The sequence below is a fragment of the Dendrobates tinctorius genome, unplaced genomic scaffold (assembly GCF_039654945.1).
Source record: "Dendrobates tinctorius isolate UK_male_01 unplaced genomic scaffold, ASM3965494v1 ptg000304l, whole genome shotgun sequence".
NCBI lineage: Eukaryota > Metazoa > Chordata > Amphibia > Anura > Dendrobatidae > Dendrobates > Dendrobates tinctorius.
Window position 1 is genome coordinate 4483743 of NW_027361971.1, and position 20592 is coordinate 4504334.

At 43.4% G+C, this 20592-nt stretch overlaps 1 protein-coding gene across 5 annotated transcripts in view; it reads left to right on the plus strand.

Moving 5' to 3' along the window:
* ATP2B4 (ATPase plasma membrane Ca2+ transporting 4) overlaps window positions 1-20592 on the plus strand; it is a 286539-nt gene that overhangs the window by 155580 nt on the left and 110367 nt on the right. For all 5 annotated transcript variants that reach the window (XM_073560761.1, XM_073560762.1, XM_073560764.1 and 2 more), the window contains exon 3: window positions 10712-10909. In XM_073560761.1, coding sequence (XP_073416862.1) covers window positions 10712-10909 — 198 coding nt within the window. The remainder of the gene's footprint in view (window positions 1-10711; window positions 10910-20592) is intronic.

The window sequence follows — 20592 nt, forward strand, 5'->3', positions numbered from 1 at the left end:
ACTGATTCTGAGAATGCTTTTTCGTGACATATGGTACTTCTTGTTAGTGGTAAAAATTTCTTTGGTATAACTTGTTTTTTTTTATGAAAAAAAAAAAATGAAAATTTGGCAAAAATTTAGAAAATTTTGCCATTTTCAAACTTTTAATTTTTGTACCCTTAAATCAGAGAGTGGTGTCACACAAAATGGTTAACATTTCCCACATGTCAGCTTTACATCAGCACAATTTTGGAAACATAATTTTTTTTTCGTTAGGACTTTATAAGGGGTTAAAAGTTGACCACCTATTTCTCATTTTTCCAACAAAATTTATAAAACCATATTTTTTAGGGACCACCTCACATTTGAATTGTTTGTGGGGTCAATATAACAGAAAATACCCAAAAGTGACACCATTCTAAAAACTGCACCCCTGAAGGTGCGCAAAACCACATTCAAAAAGTTTATTAACCCTTCAGGTGCTTCACGAGAAGTAAAGCAGTATGGAAGGAAAAAATGAACATTTTTACTTTTTTCACAAAAAATTTACTTTGGAGCCAATTTTTTTTTATTTTCACAAGAGTATCAGGAGAAAATGGACCACAAAATTTGTTGTGCAATTTCTCTAGAGTACGCCAATACCCCCGTATGTGGGTGAAAGCCAATGTTTAGGCGCATGGCAGGGCTCAGAATGGAGGAGCACTGTTTGACTTTTTGAATGCAAAATTGGCTGGAATCAGTTGCGGCACCATGTCGCGTTAGGAAGACCCCCTGATATACCTAAACAGTGGAAACTCCCCAATTCTGACTACAACCCCAACACACTCCTAATCCCAACCCTAACCCCAATACACCCCTAACCCACCCCTAACCTTAGCCCAGCCCTAGCTTTAGCCCCGCTCTAGCCCAATCCTAACTAATGCAAAAAATGGAAATAAATGAAAAAAATTTATCCTATCTGAGGCCTGTTTCACACTTCCGTTTTTGACCATCAGTCAAAATCCGCCGGTTTAAAAAAAAAAAAAATGGATCCGCCATTTTTTTGGCGGATCCGTTTTTTCCCCCATTGAGATGCATTACTGGCGGATCTCGTTGGATGCGTTTTTTTGCGGGTCCGCTAAATTTTTTGCGGCCGCCAACATGCCCGGACGGACCATGCAACGTTTTTTTTTGCTGCAGGATCCGCATTTTAGAGTGCGCATGCCCGGAGGAAGGAAGTCAGCCGGAAATTTAACCCTGAAATCATCTCTCTCTCTCTCCCCTCCCCTGTCTACGGTTCCTTTAAAATTCTTCATTCGGCGGATCCGTCAAAAAAACGGTCCGGTGGCATCCGTTCACATCAGTTTAGCAACGGATCCGCTTTCCACCATTTTGGCGGACACAAAAAACTGAACTGTGAAACAGGCCTAAGGGGGGTGATAAAAGGGGTTTGATTTACTATTTTTTTTTTTTTATTATTTTGATCACTGTGATAGGTCTATCACAGTGATCAAAATGAACCAGAAGGTAAAATTTACTATTATTGCCAGCCAGGGGATGCAGGAGGATCCAGGGACACTGGAGATACCGGGGTGGGATCGGGGCACCCCATTTCTCTCTCCTCTGATATGTGATCACATCAGAGGAGAGAGGAATTAAATGAGAAATCGGACCTTTTATTTTGTGATCGCTGTTATTCTGCTAATAATGGCGATCACAACACTGGTGTTAGTAAAAAAAAAAAAAAAACAACAACCCAAATCATGTTCTCTGGGGTCTCGGCTATCCCCAGTAGCCGAGACCCCAAAGAAATTCCGATGCTGGGGGGCGCTATACCCTTATTTCTCAGTGCCGTTGAAATGCAGCGCTGAGGAATAAGTACCCTTCACTGCCGCCATTAAAAGGCGTATCGGCAGTCGTTAAGGGGTTAAAGACTTTATTCTGGCTGTGTAATTACAATCCAACTATAGGATTAGTAATGAATAGGTGTCTTATAGACAAATCAAAGGTGACATCAACCCCACAAATATGAACCCCACTTGCCACTGGGTAAATGGGAAGAGCTGAGCAAAGTGTCGGAATTGGCGCATCTAATAGATGTGCCTTTTCTGGACAGCTTGCGGGCTGCTATTTGTAGGAGAGGGGGCAATGTTCATGGCCCCAGCCTGAGAATATAAGCTCCCAGGTGTCTGCTTTAGCTTGGCTGGTTGTCAAAAATGGGAGGGTCGCCATGCCGCAGCGCGAGCAGGAGAAAATGAGAGCTGTCTTCAGCATCCGAAGCCAGGGAATAGTACTAACAGTACCGCTGATTCCCAGGCGCCGGTATGTGTCACGCTGATAACACATGGATGTCATCAGTGTGTACGTGTGCGGGACGTTTTACGGCCTGTGTTGCTGTTAAAAAACTGACGTGTCAGCGTGTTTTGCCCACAGAGACACAGTCCGTTGAAACACACTGACTTGTGCAGAGGCCCATTCACTTTAATGGGTCTACATGTGTAAGTGTCTCCAGTATGTGTGAAAACTGTCACCACACGTACCGGACACACTGACGTGTGAAAGGGGCCTAAAGGTACTGTCACACTTAGCGATGCACCAGCGATCCCGACCAGCGATATGACGCGGTCAGGATCGCTGGTGCATCGCTAAGTGGTCTCTAGTGAGCTGCCACACAGGCAGATCTCACTAGCGACATCGCAGGGGTCGGGGGTCGCTACTTACCTGTCAGGCGAGGCGATCCTGACGTCCTCCCGCCCACATCCACGCATCGCTTGTCTCCACAGCAGGAAGCCAAGCAGGAAGCTGATGACGAGAAACGGTCCAGGCCGTTCTCGCGCGATAACCAGCGGGGGAGCGGTCGGAGGTATCAGACATAGCGATATCGCTAGTAATATCGCTATAACGTCACAAAAAACAGTGACGTTATAGCGATATTGCTAACGATATCACTTAGGCCTCTTTCACACTTCCGTTTTTGACCATCAGTCAAAATCCGCCAGAATTTGAAAAAAACGGATCCGCCATTTTATTTTGCGGATCCGTTTTTTCCCCCATTGAGTTGCATTACTGGCGGATCTTGACGGATGGCCATCCGTTGGATCCATTTTTTTGAGGATCTGCCAATTTTTTTTCATCTGCTGGCATGCCTGGACGGACCCTGCAACGTTTTTTTTTGTTGTAGGATCCGCATTTTCCTTTGCGCATGCCCGGAGAAAGGAAGTCAGGGAGAAAATTAACCCTGAAATCCTTTCTGGCGGACGCAAAAATTCTCTCTCTCTCTCCCCTTCTCTCGCTCTCCTTCTCTCTCTCTCTCTCCCCTTCTCTCTCTCTCTCCCCTTCTCTCTCTCTCTCCCCTTCTCTCTCTCTCTCTCCTTCTCTCTCTCTCTCCCCCTCTCTCTCTCTCCTTCTCTCTCTCTCTCTCCTCTCTCTCTCTCTCTCTCTCTCCTTTCTCTCTCTCTCCTTTCTCTCTCTCTCTCTCCTTCTCTCTCTCTCTCTCCTCTCTCTCCTTCTCTCTCTCTCTCCTCTCTCCTCCTTCTCTCTCTCCTCTCTCTCTCCTCCTCTCTCTCTCCTCTCTCTCTCCCCTTCTCTCTCTCTCCCCTTCTCTCTCTCTCCCCTTCTCTCTCTCTCCCCTTCTCTCTCTCTCCCCTTCACTCTCTCTCCCCTTCACTCTCTCTCCCCTTCACTCTCTCTCCCCTTCTCTCTCCTTCTCTCTCTCCTTCTCTCTCTCTCCTTCCCGGGCTGCGGTTCCTTTAAAATTCCTCATTATGCGGTTCCGTCCTAAAACGGATCCTGTGCCATCCGTTCACATCAGTTATGAACGGATCCGCTTTTCCGCCTTTTTGGCGGTTTTTAACTGACACAAAAAACTGAAGTGTGAAAGAGGTTTTAGTGTGACAGGCCCTTAAAGGAACACTCGAGTGGTTTAAGGGGAAATGTGTACATTTTTTGGAGTGGCCTAGTTAAAGCTCAGATCTTAATCCAATTAAGAATCTGTGGTCAAACGTGAAAATTGCTGTTCACCGCAGGAAACCAACTAACTTGAAAGAGCTTCAGCAGTTTTGCCTTGAGGAATGGGCAAATGTCCCAGTGGAAACCTTAGGGTATGTGCACACGCTGCGGATTCTGCTGCGTTTCCGCAGCGTTTTTGGCTCTGCAGAAACGCAGCAGATTTTGCTGCGTTGTACAGTACCTTTATTTCCTATGGAAATAAAAAAAAGCTGTGCACATGCTGCGGATTTTTCCGCAGCGTTTTTGGCTCTGCAGAAACGCAGCAGATTTTGCTGCGTTGTACAGTACCTTTATTTCCTATGGAAATAAAAAAAAGCTGTGCACATGCTGCGGATTTTTCCGCGCGGTTTTGCTGCGGTTTACAATCCGCAGCATGTCAATTGTTTGGTGCAGAAACGCTGCGGTTTTACACCTCATCCATTATGAGGTGTAAAACCGCAGGGCAAAACCGCAGAAAAAACGCAGATAATACGCAGCACTTTGTCCTGCGGATTTCCTGCGGTTTTCTCTACTAAATCCGCAGAGACTAAAAACTACGTGGGAACATACCCTTAGACTTAGCGACTTGCTGCTCTAATTGTCGAAAATGGAGTCTGCACAAAGTACTGACTTTAGGAGCTGGAATAGTTATGCACACGCTATTTTTTTCCTATTTGTTGTTTGCTTCACAATAAAAAGAAAATCAAATCTTCACAGTTCTAGGCATGTTGTATACTTGAACTGATGCAAGCCTTAAAAAAAAAGTAACAGTGAAATTCCAGGTTGTGAGATGGCAAGACGCAAAAAATGCCTATGGGGTAAATACTTTCCAATCTACTGTTTTTACCTTAAAAGTCCATGGCAAAATGGCTGAACATTCCTCAAACTAAGATAAGCGTTTTGTACACCAGCTTCCTTAGCTTTATTAGAACTATATAATGTATTCTACTGCTATCGTGAAATCTGCTGACATAACGCTTTATTGTTGATCTGTGCAGTGCGTCTGCCATATGTCTACTATAACGTTACTATAAAAAATGTGTGTGTATATACATAATGTGTGTAATGTCATGTGAAGAACAAAGATGAGCAACAACATATGACAAAGTACAACCTGTCAATATATATTAAACAAAAACTAGGCTGATACGTGGTAGCATTGTGTGAAAAATCAGAGGCTTGTAGAACCACCTTTAGGCCTCATTCAGACATGCCAGAGTCACAGAACAGCTAGAACACATACCTGTTAAAGCCTAAGGTGCTATTTACGTGTCCTTGACACACATGGTCTGCCCAAGAATCACTGAGAGTTGTTTATTTTTTGATCAGTCATACAAGTCTGGGTCTGTGACGACCACAGATGCCATCTGTGTGCAATCCAAGTGGGAAGCTTTGCAACTTGCTTGTTTATTTGTGAAAATCACTAATGAAATGCTCATGGTTAAAACTGAAATGCTGATCAAACACTGATAATACTTGGACCATTTTTGCATATGTGAACATCATGGATGTCGAAAGCAGTCCCTAGAAGGAATACTTTGCAGCTGTATTGCTACTTTTTGCTACAATCACAGTAGAACAGAAACCTTTTGCTGCCTTATTGGCAACATTATGCATTTTTTTTTTTTTTTTGCCACAACGCAAAATATGCAAGGCACCTTCAGTATAGCCTTACAGAAGTCACACTTGCTGATGAACAATTACTGTATTTGACTATAGGACGCACTTTTTAGTAATAAAAAACAAAAGCATTTATATGCGTCTTTTTGATCGCGCGTTATTGCACTTTTTGTTCGGCAGCATGATAATAAATCATTATTTTTTGCTTCATTTTTTATTTTTATTTTTTAAGGGGTTAACTAATGGGACAGTTTTATAGGGCAGGTCGTTACGGACGCGGCGATACCAAACGTGTACTTTTATTGTTTTGTTTTTTTTATTATTTCCAAAAAATGAATTTATTGGGGAATATTATATTTTTTTTTTTTTTCATTTATTTAGCAATTTTTTTAAAATTTTTACATTTTTTTTTTTTTTACTTTATTGCAATGTCCCAGGGGGGACATAACTGTCATGTGACAGATCGCTGATCTGTCACAGGCACTGCTGCAGGCTTCCTCATGCCTGCGCTCTGCGGGCAGTGAGGAATCCAGCTTCCTGCAGGCCCCCGGAGGTCCCCGCCGCCATATTGGATCCGGGAACCTGCAGGAAAGGAGCCTCCGCAGCAGCGCTGCACATTGCGCTGCCGGGGGGGGGGGGGCTCAGGGAAGCACGGAGGGAGCCCCCCTCCCTGACGATGCATCCCTTTAACCCCTGGTACACCGCGATCGTGTTTGATCGTGGTGTACAAGGGCTTAACGTGTCGGGGGCGGTCCGTGACCGCCCCTGACACATTGTGCCGGGTGTCCGCTTGGGCGTGGGCGCCGCTTATCGCTATGACGTAATATTCCATCCATGGTAATTAGGGCCCAGGGCACATGGACGGAATATTACGTCCAATGAAGGAAAGGGGTTAAAGACCTTGCCCTGTCCTGGATTGCCTCATTCCTTTCTGACTGCACATTCAGCGTTTCCCACTCCCACACTACTGCCTCATCCCCCAAGGCTCTGTCCTGGGGCCCCTACTTTTTTCCATCTATACTCTTGGCCTAGGACAACTCATAAAGTCCCATGGCTTCCAGTACCACCTGTATGCGGACGACACTCAGATCTACCTCTCTGGCCCAGATGTCATCTCTCTGCTGTCCAGAATCCCGGAGTGTCTATCAGCCATATCCTCCTTCTTCACCTCTCGCTTCCTAAAACTCAATGTAGGCAAAACTTAACTCATTATCTTTCCTCCATCTCGCGTATCTTCCCTACCTGATCTATCTATTATGGTAAACGGCATCACACTCTTTCCCGCACCTGAAATCCGCTGCCTCGGAGTAACTCTCGACTCTGCCCTGTCCTTCAAGCCACAAGTCCAAACTCTTGCCACCTCCTGTTGCCTCCAACTCAAAAATATTTCCAGAATCCATCCCTTCCTCAGCCCTCAATATACTAAAACTCTTGTGCATGCCCTCATCATCTCCCGCCTTGACTACTGCAATACTCTCCTCTGTGGCCTCCCTGCTAACTCTCTTGCACCACTCCAGTCTGTCCTCAACTCTGCTGCCTGACTAATCCACATCTTTCCTCACTACTTCCCTGTCTCTCCCCACTGCAAATCCCTCCACTGGCTCCCAATTTACCGAATCTAGTTCAAAGTACTAACACTGACCTACAAAGCCATCCACAACCAATCCCCTCCCTATATCTTGGAACTAATCTCCCAATATCTTCCCTCACGTTAACTTCGATCCTCCCAAGACCTCCTACTCTCCTACACAATTAGTTCCTCACACAACCGCCTCCAAAATTTCTCCCGAATATCCCATATCCTCTGGAATTCCATGCCTCAGCACGTCCGATTATCCACCACCATCGGATCCTTCAAATGGAACCTGAAAACCCATCTTTTCAGGAAAGCTTACAACCTGCAATAACCATTCAGCTGCTTCACCACCGCCCGAGCTGCCGCCTCAAAACCACCAGAGCTGCTGCATCCCTGACCTTCTGTCTCTTCCCCACTATCCCATAGAATGCAAGTACGTAAGGACAGGGTCCACTCCCCTCTGTACCAGTCTGTCATTGTAAATTTGTTTACTGTTAACGATATCTGTAACTTTGTATGTAACCCCCTTCTCATGTACAGCACCATGGAATTAATGGCGCTATATAAATAAATAATAATACTTCTGTCTGGTTGCTGTGTTGCCATCTTCCTGGTGATGAATTGAAAGTGCATGAAGTTGTCATCATACAAGGCCTTAATTTTAACCAAATTGCTTTAGAATATAATTATTATCAATTAATTACAGAAAACTGACTGCCAAAAGTTTAGCATATATACTATTTATTGATCACAACATAGAGAGTAATTAAATGCTTACAATGCCGTAACTTTAGAATTTTGTAGCATAACCTATTACTTTGATTACTGCACCACACCGAAGGGGCATTGAAGCCTCTATGGCAGGGGTCCCCAACCTGCAGCTTGAGAGCCACATGTGGCTCGTGGTCCCATGAATTGTGGCTCGCGGCTGTCTGTATTTTGTGGGTAGCCCGGCACAGAAGAGCAGATCTGGATGCACATATACTGGTCTTAGGGGTTTAGAGATAATTTAAATAAGGTGTGCTGGAGACAGGATGATACCACCTGTCAGAGGAGGCGCCTGAAGTTGGATGAGACAGTATGTTGGGAGTGATGGATGGGAGAATACTGCATGGGGGTATTGTGGGGACCACTGGATCTTGGTATACTGCTTCAGGGTGAATTCTGTGTAAAAGCTTTGGTTATCATTATACCTGTAATAGGGGCTCTGGTTGCCACCACTGTGAGGGGGGAGTTACCAGATGTGGCTTGCGACCCTCTCTCAGAGCTGAATGTGGCTCTCTAGGTCAGAAAGGTTGGGGACCACTGCACTATGGTATTCAAGACATCCTGAGGGATCTTGCTAAATTCCATTTGCAAATCTGCCAACAATTCATTGTTACTGCTATGAGTTTGGACCCCAACTTGTCCACTCAACTCATTCCACAGGTGCTCTATAGGGTTTAATTCAGGTGATTGGCTTGGCCATTGCACCAGTCAAACATTTTTCTTTGCTAGCCAATTTTTTTACTACATTGCATGTGGGCTTACGATAATTGTCTTGCTGGAATTTCCAGCCCCTGCCTACTTTGGTTTTACCATGTGACAGTATGACATTCTCCAGTATATCCTTGTACATGGTAGCATTCATATTTCCATCAATTCTATGCAGAGGGCCAATGGCAGATGCAGATAAATTAGCCCTAAACCTTGATATTGACACCACTATGTTTCACTGTAGGTGTTTTTTACATCATTACTTACATCATTACGTTTTCCAATTAGGCGGTATATATAGTGCTTGCCATCACTACCAAACAGACTGAGCTTGGATTCATCCAACCACAACACCTTAGACCAATCTGTCTCTTTCCATTGGCCGTGTTCTTTTGGAAAACTCAAGTTGGACTTTCCGGTTCCCTGAAGAGATTAAACTCTTCTTGACTGAAACTTGTGCATTCAGTCTTCCTACCACAGTTTGGCGACTCACTTTGACCCAAATTCTTTGTTCATTTCGTGTGAATTCTGTACAGCACTTTTATGGACAGCAGATAATGACTTTTTCTTAGGCTAGTTTCACACTAGCGTTTTGGAGCGCAGCGACGGCCTGCGCACGGCCGCCGCTAAGCCCCGCCCCTGCCGCGCCCCCGTCGGTAGCTCCGCCCACCGGCGCATGACGCTGCATGCGCCCTGCGTCCCCTATCTTTATCACAGGGGGCGCAGGCCGTGCGCAATATGCGTTTGGCGGCGCATGCGTCCTTTTGACGGTGCGCCGACCTGCGCCAAACGCAACCTGCTGCATTTTGGTTGCGTCGGCGCACCGTCAAAAAGGCGCATGCGCCGCCAAACGCATACTGCGCATGGCCTGCGCCCCCTGTGATAAAGATAGGGGACGCAGGGCGCATGCAGCGTCATGCGCCGGTGGGCGGAGCTACCGGCGGGGCGCGGCAGGGGGCGGGGCTTAGCGGCGGCCGTGCGCAGGCCGTCGCTGCGCTCCAAAACGCTATTGTGAAACTAGCCTTAATATGATCTACTTTGGAGGAAGTTTTCCATGGTCGTCCATTTCTAGGTTTGTCAGCTGTTCCATAACCTTCTTTTACTTTCTTTATATATGTGACACTTGACTCTGAGAACACTTGAATTCCATAGCTACCTCTTTTTGGCTTTTGCCTGACTTGACTCTCAGAATAAAAAGCTTCCTGACATCTGGTGAATTTGTCATGTTTGCTATTTGCCATGTTTTAACTGAAAAACGCACAGGCAAAATTTCGACTACCTATGCCAAAATATGCAAAACATTTGGCCCAGCACATATTGAAAACTAACACATAAAGGGATAAAACAAGGTCAAACACAATTTTCATCCTATTAGCTGACAATCATTTGCTTCCGGTTTACTAAAATCACCTGGAAAATGTCATTTTTGGTTGGTTTTTTTTTTTGGAGTTATGAGAGGGTTGGGTGATCAAAGAATGATTAAAATTCCAATTGGGGATTTCAATATGAGTGTTTAGATCTCCTAACCCAGAAGTAGAGTACACTACATACATTGTGCCTGTCCTTTGAAGGCTATTTTCTCTGTATTGGTGCATGCAGCAACATCCTCCTGACGGTTGTGCAGCTTACTGCTGTCAGATTCCCATCAAAAGTTTACAATACTTGTGTGTAAGATGTAATTTGTTATATTTTTCCCTAATCCTTACTTTTTCCAAGCTACTTTCTTGTAACTAATACCTTTCTATAACAAGGGTCCTTAATTGGTGAGTTAAACACCCCTTGTACCGCTGCTGGAGCCCTTCCATTAGATTTTAGTATCATAAGTGGGACAGGTATAAGCAGCAAGCTTTCTGCCTTACCGTTGTGCCAATATTATATGATGCAAACTGTCCTAGCCGGATTGTTATTAGATTTAGCATATTTAGTCCCACGACATAGCTACTCTCATACATGATGTTGTGTTTAGTATTTAATCATTTTACCTATCTTTGCTATTAAGAGATCTGTTTATACCCTATTTCAGTTTTCTGTTGTGTTTTTTCTCTATATAAGTAGTGTTCTTTTAGCTAAAATCGATGTTTATAACGATTACAGGTTTGTCCGGAAACCTTGCAGACTTGGAAAAGAGAAGACAAACATTTGGAAAAAATTTTATTCCCCCAAAGAAAGCCAAAACATTCTTGCAACTTGTATGGGAGGCATTGCAAGATGTAACCTTAATCATCCTGGAAATTGCAGCCATAATATCACTTGGGCTATCCTTCTACCATCCTCAAGGGGAAAATAATGAAGGTGAGTGACCTTTTCCATCATCTTTTTTATGCCTTATTCTCCAGTGAGGTTCTAATGTCCTCCAAGCGGTCGAAGATGGAATATTTCTCCTTGTGGAAAGTGCCAAGCCGGCTTAAGGAGGCTTAAAGGCTATGCAGTGCTCCTCTAGGAAGAAAATATACAAATATCCTATATTTATTTTACTTATATAGCACTATTTATTACGCACCACTTTACAGACCTCGTCATTACTTTTCTTATTGGAGTTCACAATCTAAAACACCTGTGTGCGAGGAAACCCATACAAACTCTTTGCATATATTGTCCTTGGTTTCATTGGAACCCATTGTTGCAAAGCATTAGTCCTAACCACTGAGTCACCATGCTGCCCTATTAAAGTATGTGCATACGATCATGAATGGCTCAGTATTTGCTCAGGATTTGAGGCAGGTGAAATCTGCACCAAATCTGCATCTGAGGTCACTGGTAGGTCACCTGCGTTTTTGATGTGTTTTTTACATGCATTTTTGATACGTTTTTTCCGCATGTGTTTTTGATGCGTTTTTTTATTGCATGCATTTTTTTGTCACTTGAAATAAAGCTAATTGAAAGTTGGATTCTTTGAAGGAAAAAAAGTGATTTCCTGTTTGCAGCAATTTTGGGGTATGTTCCCATGGTCAGTAAACGCTGCGGGTTGGATGCTGCATACATTTCCAATGTCCAACCTGCGGCATCCAGCTGTTACAGCATTGTGGATGGGATTTCAAGAAATTCCATGCCCACTGTGCAAGCACCTATGCCCGTGGCTCACCCGCAGAGATGGACATGCGGTTCGTCTTTCCAGACCGCAGTATGTCAATTTATGTAGCTGTGGAAATTACCCATTCTCTATCATTAGATGTGGTAAAACCGCATTATCCTAGTCACATGCGTATTAAGTGCAGGAACTCCGCTTACTATGCATATGTACTAATTTAAATAATGGTGAATCTTGTGACACAGCCAGAAGTACAGACAGAGGAAGTGGAGGAAAGCACAGAGAGAGGTCCCCTACTTTTTAATAAATATATATATATATATATATATATATATATATATATATATATTTTTAAATAGTGTAGGGTCCCCCTATATTTGTTAACCAGCCAGAGTAAAGGAGACTACTGGGACCAGTATTTCAGGCTGGTAAGGATCCAATATCCATGAACCTTACCAGCCTGATAATACCAGGCCGCAGCAGTCTGCTTACCTTGGATGTGTCATGGTTAGGACATGGTTAATGTCCTGTTCTCACAGGGTTAACTTTTGCCGGCCTCTCTTTGGATCTGGGAGGGGTATTTATACTCACTCCAGACTAGGATTCCCTGTCAGCTATACTATTATTCTGGCTGTGTGTCTGACCCCTGGTGTGCTTGTATACTGCATTGCTTGTTTGATTCCCATGTATGACCCGGTCTGTCCCCTCACTCCGTTCTCTGTCTCACGTTTTGGTACTATCGTCTTCTCCGGTTCTGACCTCCTGGCTTGGCTATTGTTACTCCGTTACAGTTTGTCCCTATTGTACCGTCTATTGCCCGTTCTGGTTTTCTGATCTATTGCTACGTCCTGGCTATCTGTTTTGTCTAACTCTTTGGTATTGTTGTGCTATCTCGTGCTTTGACCCCGGCTTAATCTGGTTTACGTCTCTGCCTATTCCCCTTGGTAACTTGTCCCGCAGTTACCTTTCTAGGAGTTTTCCTTCAGCTCCTAGCTCTGTGGAGCTTAGGCCGCGCCCCCAGCAGTCACGTGCTTCAGGCCGTGTTAGTCTGAAGCACGCATTTTCACCGCTGCTGCCCTGCTCCACAGGTATCTTTGAGCACCGTTTTTGTACTCAGGACATGCGCACTGGGTCAGTGAGCAAGTGCATTGCGGTGTTCCTGACAGGATGGTTAGCAAAAATAGTAGGAACCCCTCTCAAAAATATAGCGTGGGGTCCCCGTATTTTTGTTAACCAGCCAAGGAAAAAGCAAGCAGCTGCGGCCTGGCATTCTCAAGCTGGCGAGGCTCATAGATTTTGTCCTTCACCAGGCTAAAAATCCAAAGATGCGCCAATTGTGGTACTTTACCCGGCTCTTCCCACTTGCCCTCTAGCGGTGGCAAGTGGGGTAATATTTGTGGGGTTGATGTCACCATTCTATTGTCTGGTGACATCCATCCCACAGGTTAGTAATGGAGAAGTGTCTGTAAGACACCTATCCATTACTAATCCTATAGTTACATGGTAAATAAAGACACAGCCAGAATAAAGTATTGACATTGAAATAATGACACTGACTCCTTTAATAGATCTTAATTAAACCATACTCACTACATCGCCTATTCCACCGACGTCCTCATTCTCCTGTAAGAGAAATAAAATAAAAAAGCAACAGTATACCATACCTGTCCGCCGAGAAGATATACATACTGTCCCACGGCGAGTCCAGCTCTGCTACATCTGGATGTCTTTGAATTATGCTACCACTCAGCCTGACATCCAGTCACAGTGGAGCTTTAAGCTGATGACCGAAGATAACTTGGTCCCTGGCAGTCAAGTGCACGGCAGTTCTCGCGAACTACAGTGTACACTAACTTCCAGTTGAAACAAGGTACGACATTATTTAAATTAGTACACATGCGTAGTAAGCTGCGTTCCCACACTTAATATGCATGTGACTAAGAAGATAATGCGGTTTTACCATATCTAATGTTAGTGAATTGGTAATCTAATGATGGTGCATGGGTAATTTACGCAGCAGAGATGTAGTGTCTACGCTACACAAATTAACATTCTGCGGTCTGGAAAGACGCGCCGCATATGCGTCTCTGCAGGGAAGCCGGAGGCGTCTCAGGACGCATAGTGGAGATGGGAATTCTTGCTGTAACATCTGGCCGCTGCGGGTTTGATGCTGTGGACGTACGGAGCGTCCATTCCGCAGTGTTTACTGACCATGGGAACATACCCTTAGGAGTAGCATTCCTTTAACGAATCTTGCCACATGACATGTGTTGGGATGTTAGCCCCTCATCAGTGCAAAGCTGTAGAGCTGATTTGGCTAAATGAGAGGCTTCTGACAGGAATTTTGTGCCAAGCCTCTGCCATTTTGAGGATATTTGCATTTTTAACCTTCTACAATTATATATGTACAAATATGATCATTTAGTTTACCTATAGCTGAATTTTTATTTTTTTGTAATCTATTTTTAATCCTTTTTAGTTTTTTTATTTTGTTTTTAACTTTATATCTTTATTAACTTTGTATCTTTTTTTATTTTGCAAATATATTCTATTGTATGTGCAATAGAAACACAACAAAGCAAAGAAAGGTTAAGAAGAAACCAGATCAACAGTTATTCTTATGAGAATTTCACACCACAATAGTCTAAATTGGATTATTTGAAAAACAATCTGTACACCAAAATCACGTTTTGAGTAGAGATGGGCGGACACTTGGATGTTCGGATCCAGCAGGTACTGCTGAACAGTTACAAAAAGTTCAGGTTTGGGGACCAGAACAGTACCCGGACTTGAATGGGGGGCTCGTACATCCATTGTTGGGCTTGCTGTCATGTGTATGACAGCGTGGCAAACACTGCTTCTGATCGGCGGTAAACTCATCACCGCTTTTCAGACAGTAACGGTTCATATGCTGTCAAGACAGCATGAGCGCGCAGCTGTGATTGGAGGTATAAAGTTTACCACCAGTCACTGGTGTTTGATGGGACTACTGCATCCATCAGCCGACACCTGCTGCTGCTAATAACGGCAAGAGCTGGCGGGGGCTGATGGGAGTATTCATCAGCCTGCACTGTAAATAATTTTTAAGAAAACCCTGCGTGGGTTTCCCTGTAATTTTGATAACCAGCCAGGCAAAACTCACAGCTGGGAGCTGCAACCCTCAACTGTCAGCATCAGTAAGATTGGTTGTCAAGAATAGTGGGGATAAACAGTTTTTAAGCTGGAGGGTGCCAAGATGCAACATTCCAGACTGAGAACCACTGATGAATGAGCTGCTGCGAGCGCAGCCTCAGTGACTGACGGTGACGTCATTGAGGTTACTGCCGGTCACTGTGGCTGTGGTCCCAACCGGGATGAACTGCAGTGGCCTCCATTCGGTGAGATCACCCCTAGGACAGTGATAAAAAGTCTCATGGTACAGAGGCGAGTTCACAGCAGTTCACCGAGAGAATTTCACTGCGGTGAATTTGAACTGCGATGAACTCACCTCTGCACCATGAGACTTTTTCTCACAATGCTAGCGGGGATCTCACCGAGGTCACCGCAGTTCTTAGGCCTGATTGGGAATGCAGCCTCAGTAACCGTCAGTAACCTCAATGACATCACTGCTAGTCACTGATGCTGCGCTCACAGTAGCTAATTCACAAGTGTTTCTCAACCTGGACAGTCACATCTTGGCACTGTCCAGGTTGAAATCTGTTTGTCCCCAGACATGCTGAAGGTTGAAGGCCCCACCTATGAGTTTTGCCTGGCTGGTTATCAAAAATACAGGGGAACCCACATAGTTTTTTATTATTATTATTAGTAGTAGTAGTAGTAGTAGTAGTAGTAGTAGTAGTAGTAGTAGTAGTAGTAGTAGTAGTAGTAGTAGTAGTAGTATTTATAGGTCAGGAGCTGAATGATGAATACTCCCATCAACCGCTCCTGCTCTCACTGTTAGTGGCAGCAGGCGTTGGATGATGGTAGCAGTAGTCCCCTCAGCCGACAGCAGTGACCGGATGTAAACCTCCGATCATAGCTGCTGGCTCACGCTGCCGTTTGACAGCGTGGAAATCCCGGCTATCTTACTGGTGGTGATTTTACCACTGATCAGAAGCAGTGTTTGCCATGCTGTCAAGCACATGACCGCTTATCAAGAAATTTGGGGCAAAAACCATTCCAAGAGAACTACTGGGATGGGGATTGGTCAGTCCGATCCATGTATAGGAGTTCTAACAAAATGGGTTGACTGATTTATTATGCCCAGGTGGCTCAGATCCATTCAAGCCCATCTACGTTATCATTAAGCAAGGCTATATATTTTTCATTAATCATCTACCAAAGTAACAATCTTTTCACTTCTGGGAAGTTCTGTCCTGGCTGTTTCCTAGCTTAAGAATTAGTTTCTTTAGCAGTTGAAATGTGGATAATATAAGGGTTTGAGTGTATCTTTTATTTGGAATTCAATGCATTCCAGGGGGTTATTTTATTAAAAAGTTAGACCGGTAATAGAAAATAAGTGAGAAAGCCATTATCTAAAGCTTGGGCACTGTCCTGCAAAGTCAACATGTAAGTCGTGCGGTATATTTCCTGGTACTTGACTACCTCTTAAACAGGGGATTGGTTTGGAACTGTAATTGCAGTTCTAGCTAGGGTTAAATGGGTTGTCCACTACCTGGACAACTCCTTTTCCGACAAGTTCCAGACCACCCATAGACTTTAACCGTCCAGGCTTTCTGCACTGACTTTTTAAAACGTCAGCTGCATTGTTAGCTGCTGTCTTACAATCTTGCAGGAGCACAGAACTGGACTTACGATAGGGAAGGCAGAGATAGTTTATTGCCATTTCTGCCTTCCTGAATGCTGTATGCACAGTGCTGAACAAACGATGATGTACAAAATAAGAAGCATGGTCAACAATTCATCCTCCGGACCCTGTGATCATGCAGTGTAGGGAGAGAGCTGGAGCTGCTGGGTCCTAAGACACCTAATCATCTCTGCTGTGCAGCCAGGAGGCTGAATTTCTCATGTAACTAGTGCTGGTATATTAGCAGGCAATAAAAATAATATATTAATATGTTAAAATGCATCCACCCGTCTCTCCATTTCCAAACCCCACCAGTCCAAAAAAAATGTCCAATGTTTAAAAATAATTTTTAGATAGTCCATTATTTTTAATCTTTAAAGATTCCATAATAACAGGGGTCTGTACCACTGGACTGGCGTATGGCAAATGTGGTGCCAATATTCAAAAAGGGAAAAAAAACTGAACTTGGAAATTATAGGCCAGTAAGTTTAACCTCAATGGTGGGTAAAATCCTGGAGAGTTTTCTAAGAGATACTATACTGGAGTATTTGAAGAAGAATAACCTCATGACCCAATATCAACATGGGTTTACAAGGGACCTTTCCTGTTAGACTAATGTGATAAGCTTTTATGAAGAGGTAAGTTCCGGACTGGACGTGGTGTGCATGGACTTTTCAAAAGCTTTTGATACGGTGTCACACAAAAGGTTGATACATAAAATGAGAACAATGGGGATAGGGGAAAATATGCGTAAGTGGGTTAAGAGCTGGCTCAGGGATAGGAAACAAAGGGTGGTTATTAATGGAGCACACTCGGACTGGGTCACGGTTGGCAGTCGGGTACCACAGGGGTCAGTATTGGGCCCGCTTCTTTTTAACATATTTATTAATGACCTTGTAGGTGGCATAGAGAGTAGAATTTCAATATTTGCGGATGACACTAAACTCTGCAGGGTAATCAAAACAGAGGAGGACAATTTTATATTACTGGAGTATTTATGTAAACTAGAAGCTTGGGCTGATAAATGGCAAATGAGCTTTAATGGGGATAAATGTAAGGTCATGCACTTGGGTAGAAAAAACAAGATGTATAATTAGGGTATGTGCACACGCTGCGGTTTTGCTGTGGTTTTGCTGCGGTTTAGGCCCTGCAGAACTGCAGCATTTCCGCAGACATGGTACTTAACCATGTTAGCCTATGGGTTTTAAAAACCGCAGTGCTCACGCTGCGGTTTTTTACCTGCGGAAAAGCTGCGTTTTTTTCCGCAGCATGTCAATTGTTTCTGCGGATTCTGCTGCGGTTTCACACCTTTAACATAGTAGAGGTGTGAAACCGCAGGGCAAAACCGCAGGCAAAACCGCAGCAAAACCGCAGGTCACTTTACCTGCGGTTCCGCAGGAAAAAACCCGCAGGTGAATCTGCAGCGTGTGCACTTACCCTTATGTTCTTAAATGTAAAACACTGGGCAAAACTGTCACTGAAAAAGACCTGGGTGTATGGGTGGACGACAAATTCACATTTAGTGGCAAGTGTCAGGCAGCTGCTGCAAAGGCAAATAAAATAATGGGATGCAATAAAAGAGGCATAGATGCTCATGAGGAGAACATAATTTTACCTCTATACAAGTCACTAGTGCGACCACACTTAGAATACTGTGTACAGTTCTGGTCTCCGGTGTAAGAAGGACATAGCTAATAATAATCTTTATTTATATAGCGCCAACATATTCCGCAGCGCTTTACAGTTTAACAGTTTCAAAACACAAGTCATAAGTAACAACGTTAACAATACAATAATTAAAGCAAAATAAGACGAAATAAGACGACCCTGCTCGTGAGAGCTTACAATCTACCATGAGGTGAGGGAGATACAAAGTACAGGTGTGTATTTACAATTGTATATTTACAATGAAGGTCCAGCCATCTTGAGGGAGTGAAGGATGGATGGAGATAGTGAATGGGCTATACACGCACACTTACACATAGAATGATTTTGATTTGTGAACGTGATAAGCCGCTCTGAACAAATGTGTTTTGAGGGAGCGCCTAAAACTATGCAATTTGTGGTTAGTCCTAATTTCTTGGGGTAGAGCATTCCAGAGGACAGGAGCAGCACGGGAGAAGTCTTGGAGTCGGGAGTGGGAGGTACGGATTAGTGCAGAGGTTAGTCGAAAGTCGTTTGCAGAGCGCAGCGATCGGCTAGGCCGATAGGCAGAAATGAGGGAGGGAGGTGTAGGGGGTGCCGCACCGTGGAGAGCTTTGTGGGTGAGAACAAATACTTTGAATTGGATCCTATAATGAATGGGCAGCCAGTGTAATGACTGATGAAGAGCGGACATGACCGAGCACCGATAGCTGAACTGGAGCTGGTGCAGAGAAGAGCGACCAAGGTTATTAGGAAACTGGGGGATTCTGCAATACCGACATAGGTTATTACACTTGGGGTATTTAGTTAGGAAAATCGAAGGCTTAGGGGTAATCTTATTACAATGTATAAATATATACGGGGACAGTACAAAGATAATGTATAATGATCTTTTTACTCTTAGACCTGTGACGGGGACAAGGGGGCATCCTCTACGTCCGTAGGAAAGAAGGTTTAAGCATACTCACAGACGCAGATTCTTTACTGTAAGAGCAGTGAGACTATGGAACTCTCTGCCATACGATGTTGTAATGAGTGATTCCCTACTAAAATTTAAGAAGGTTTGGACGCCTTTCTTGAAAAGTATAATATTACAGGTTATAAACACTAGTTTCCTCAATATTGCGTTGATCCAGGGAGCTAGTCTGATTGCCGTATGTGGAGTCGGGAAGGAATTTTTTTCCCCAATGTGTAGCTTACTGTTTGCCACATGGGTTTTTTTTTTGCCTTCCTCTGGATCAACATGTTAGGGCACGTTAGGATAGGATATGGGTTGAACTAGATGGACTTAAAGTCTTCCTTCAACCTTAATAACTATGTTACTATACTGAAAGGTGAACATCATTTAAAATATTCTTTTAGCTGCCCTTTGTGGTGTTAACAAATCTAACGCTAGAACTACTGCATGTTTCATAATACCTATAACTACCATTAGAGGTCATTTTGACCCCCCATTCAAAAGTACTGACTCTGGAGTAAAAATTTTTGTTGCCAGCAAATTAAAGAACATTTATTTTTACTTAGTAGGAACAGTGTTAAGATCAAGTACAGCACGCATTTTCCTTTTACATGGTTATAGCATGTGGTGTCCAACAGTTAACACAAACAGTACTTTCTTCCACTTTCGTTTTGTTTTCGTTGCATCTTCCAACTCCACATTTTCGACGCTTGCGGATTTCTTGTCCTTTTGTTTGTGGTTCAGACATTGCGGATGATGGGCCACTTCTTCTGACTCCTTTTCAGATAAATTCTGAAGACATTTCAAAATTTCATCACTTGCAGACCCCTCTGCTTACTCATGCTTAAATATACGTCGCAAAAAAGGACTTGTAAGATCGCAGAAGTAATAAAATGACACTGTACAAACATGCAGAGTTGTAGCTTCAACTGTAATGTTTGCTACTGAAGTGCAGACAGAAATCGCTACAAGAGACATGGATCAAACATGTTCATACAGGTTTAGACAAAACAAAATGCTGAATCATCCCTGATAAGCAAAGATACAATTACACTCTACAACTAGGGAGAAGCACTGTGATTTTCTGTACTCTGTAATATTAGGTGAATTGCCTACTACTACTTTTACAGTATATATGGGGTCAAATTGACCCCTTCAGTACTTATAGGTATGAATTGTAAAAACCGGGTCCCTGAAAAAGTTACAATTCATTTTTGTGTCCTAAAATATACACTACCATGAATAAATAAAAGTCACAAAAAGTCAGAACTCATTTGTTAAAATTTTAGAAATTATAGGAAAAAGAAATAGCAAAAGGGTCAAAATGACCCCTCCGGTAGTTCTAGTGTTTTTAAAAAAAAAAGGTGAAAAATTCACATATTTCCTATTTTACTTTACAATTTTTACTGGTATCGACAAAAAAAAAATTATAGAATACATATTATTTAAATATCCAAAGAAGAAAATTCTAGTCACTCAAAGCATATTTGAAAAGAAAAAAAATATAAAATAAAATGTGCCTGGTCCGAAAGGAGGAAAATGGCCCAATCTGGAACCGG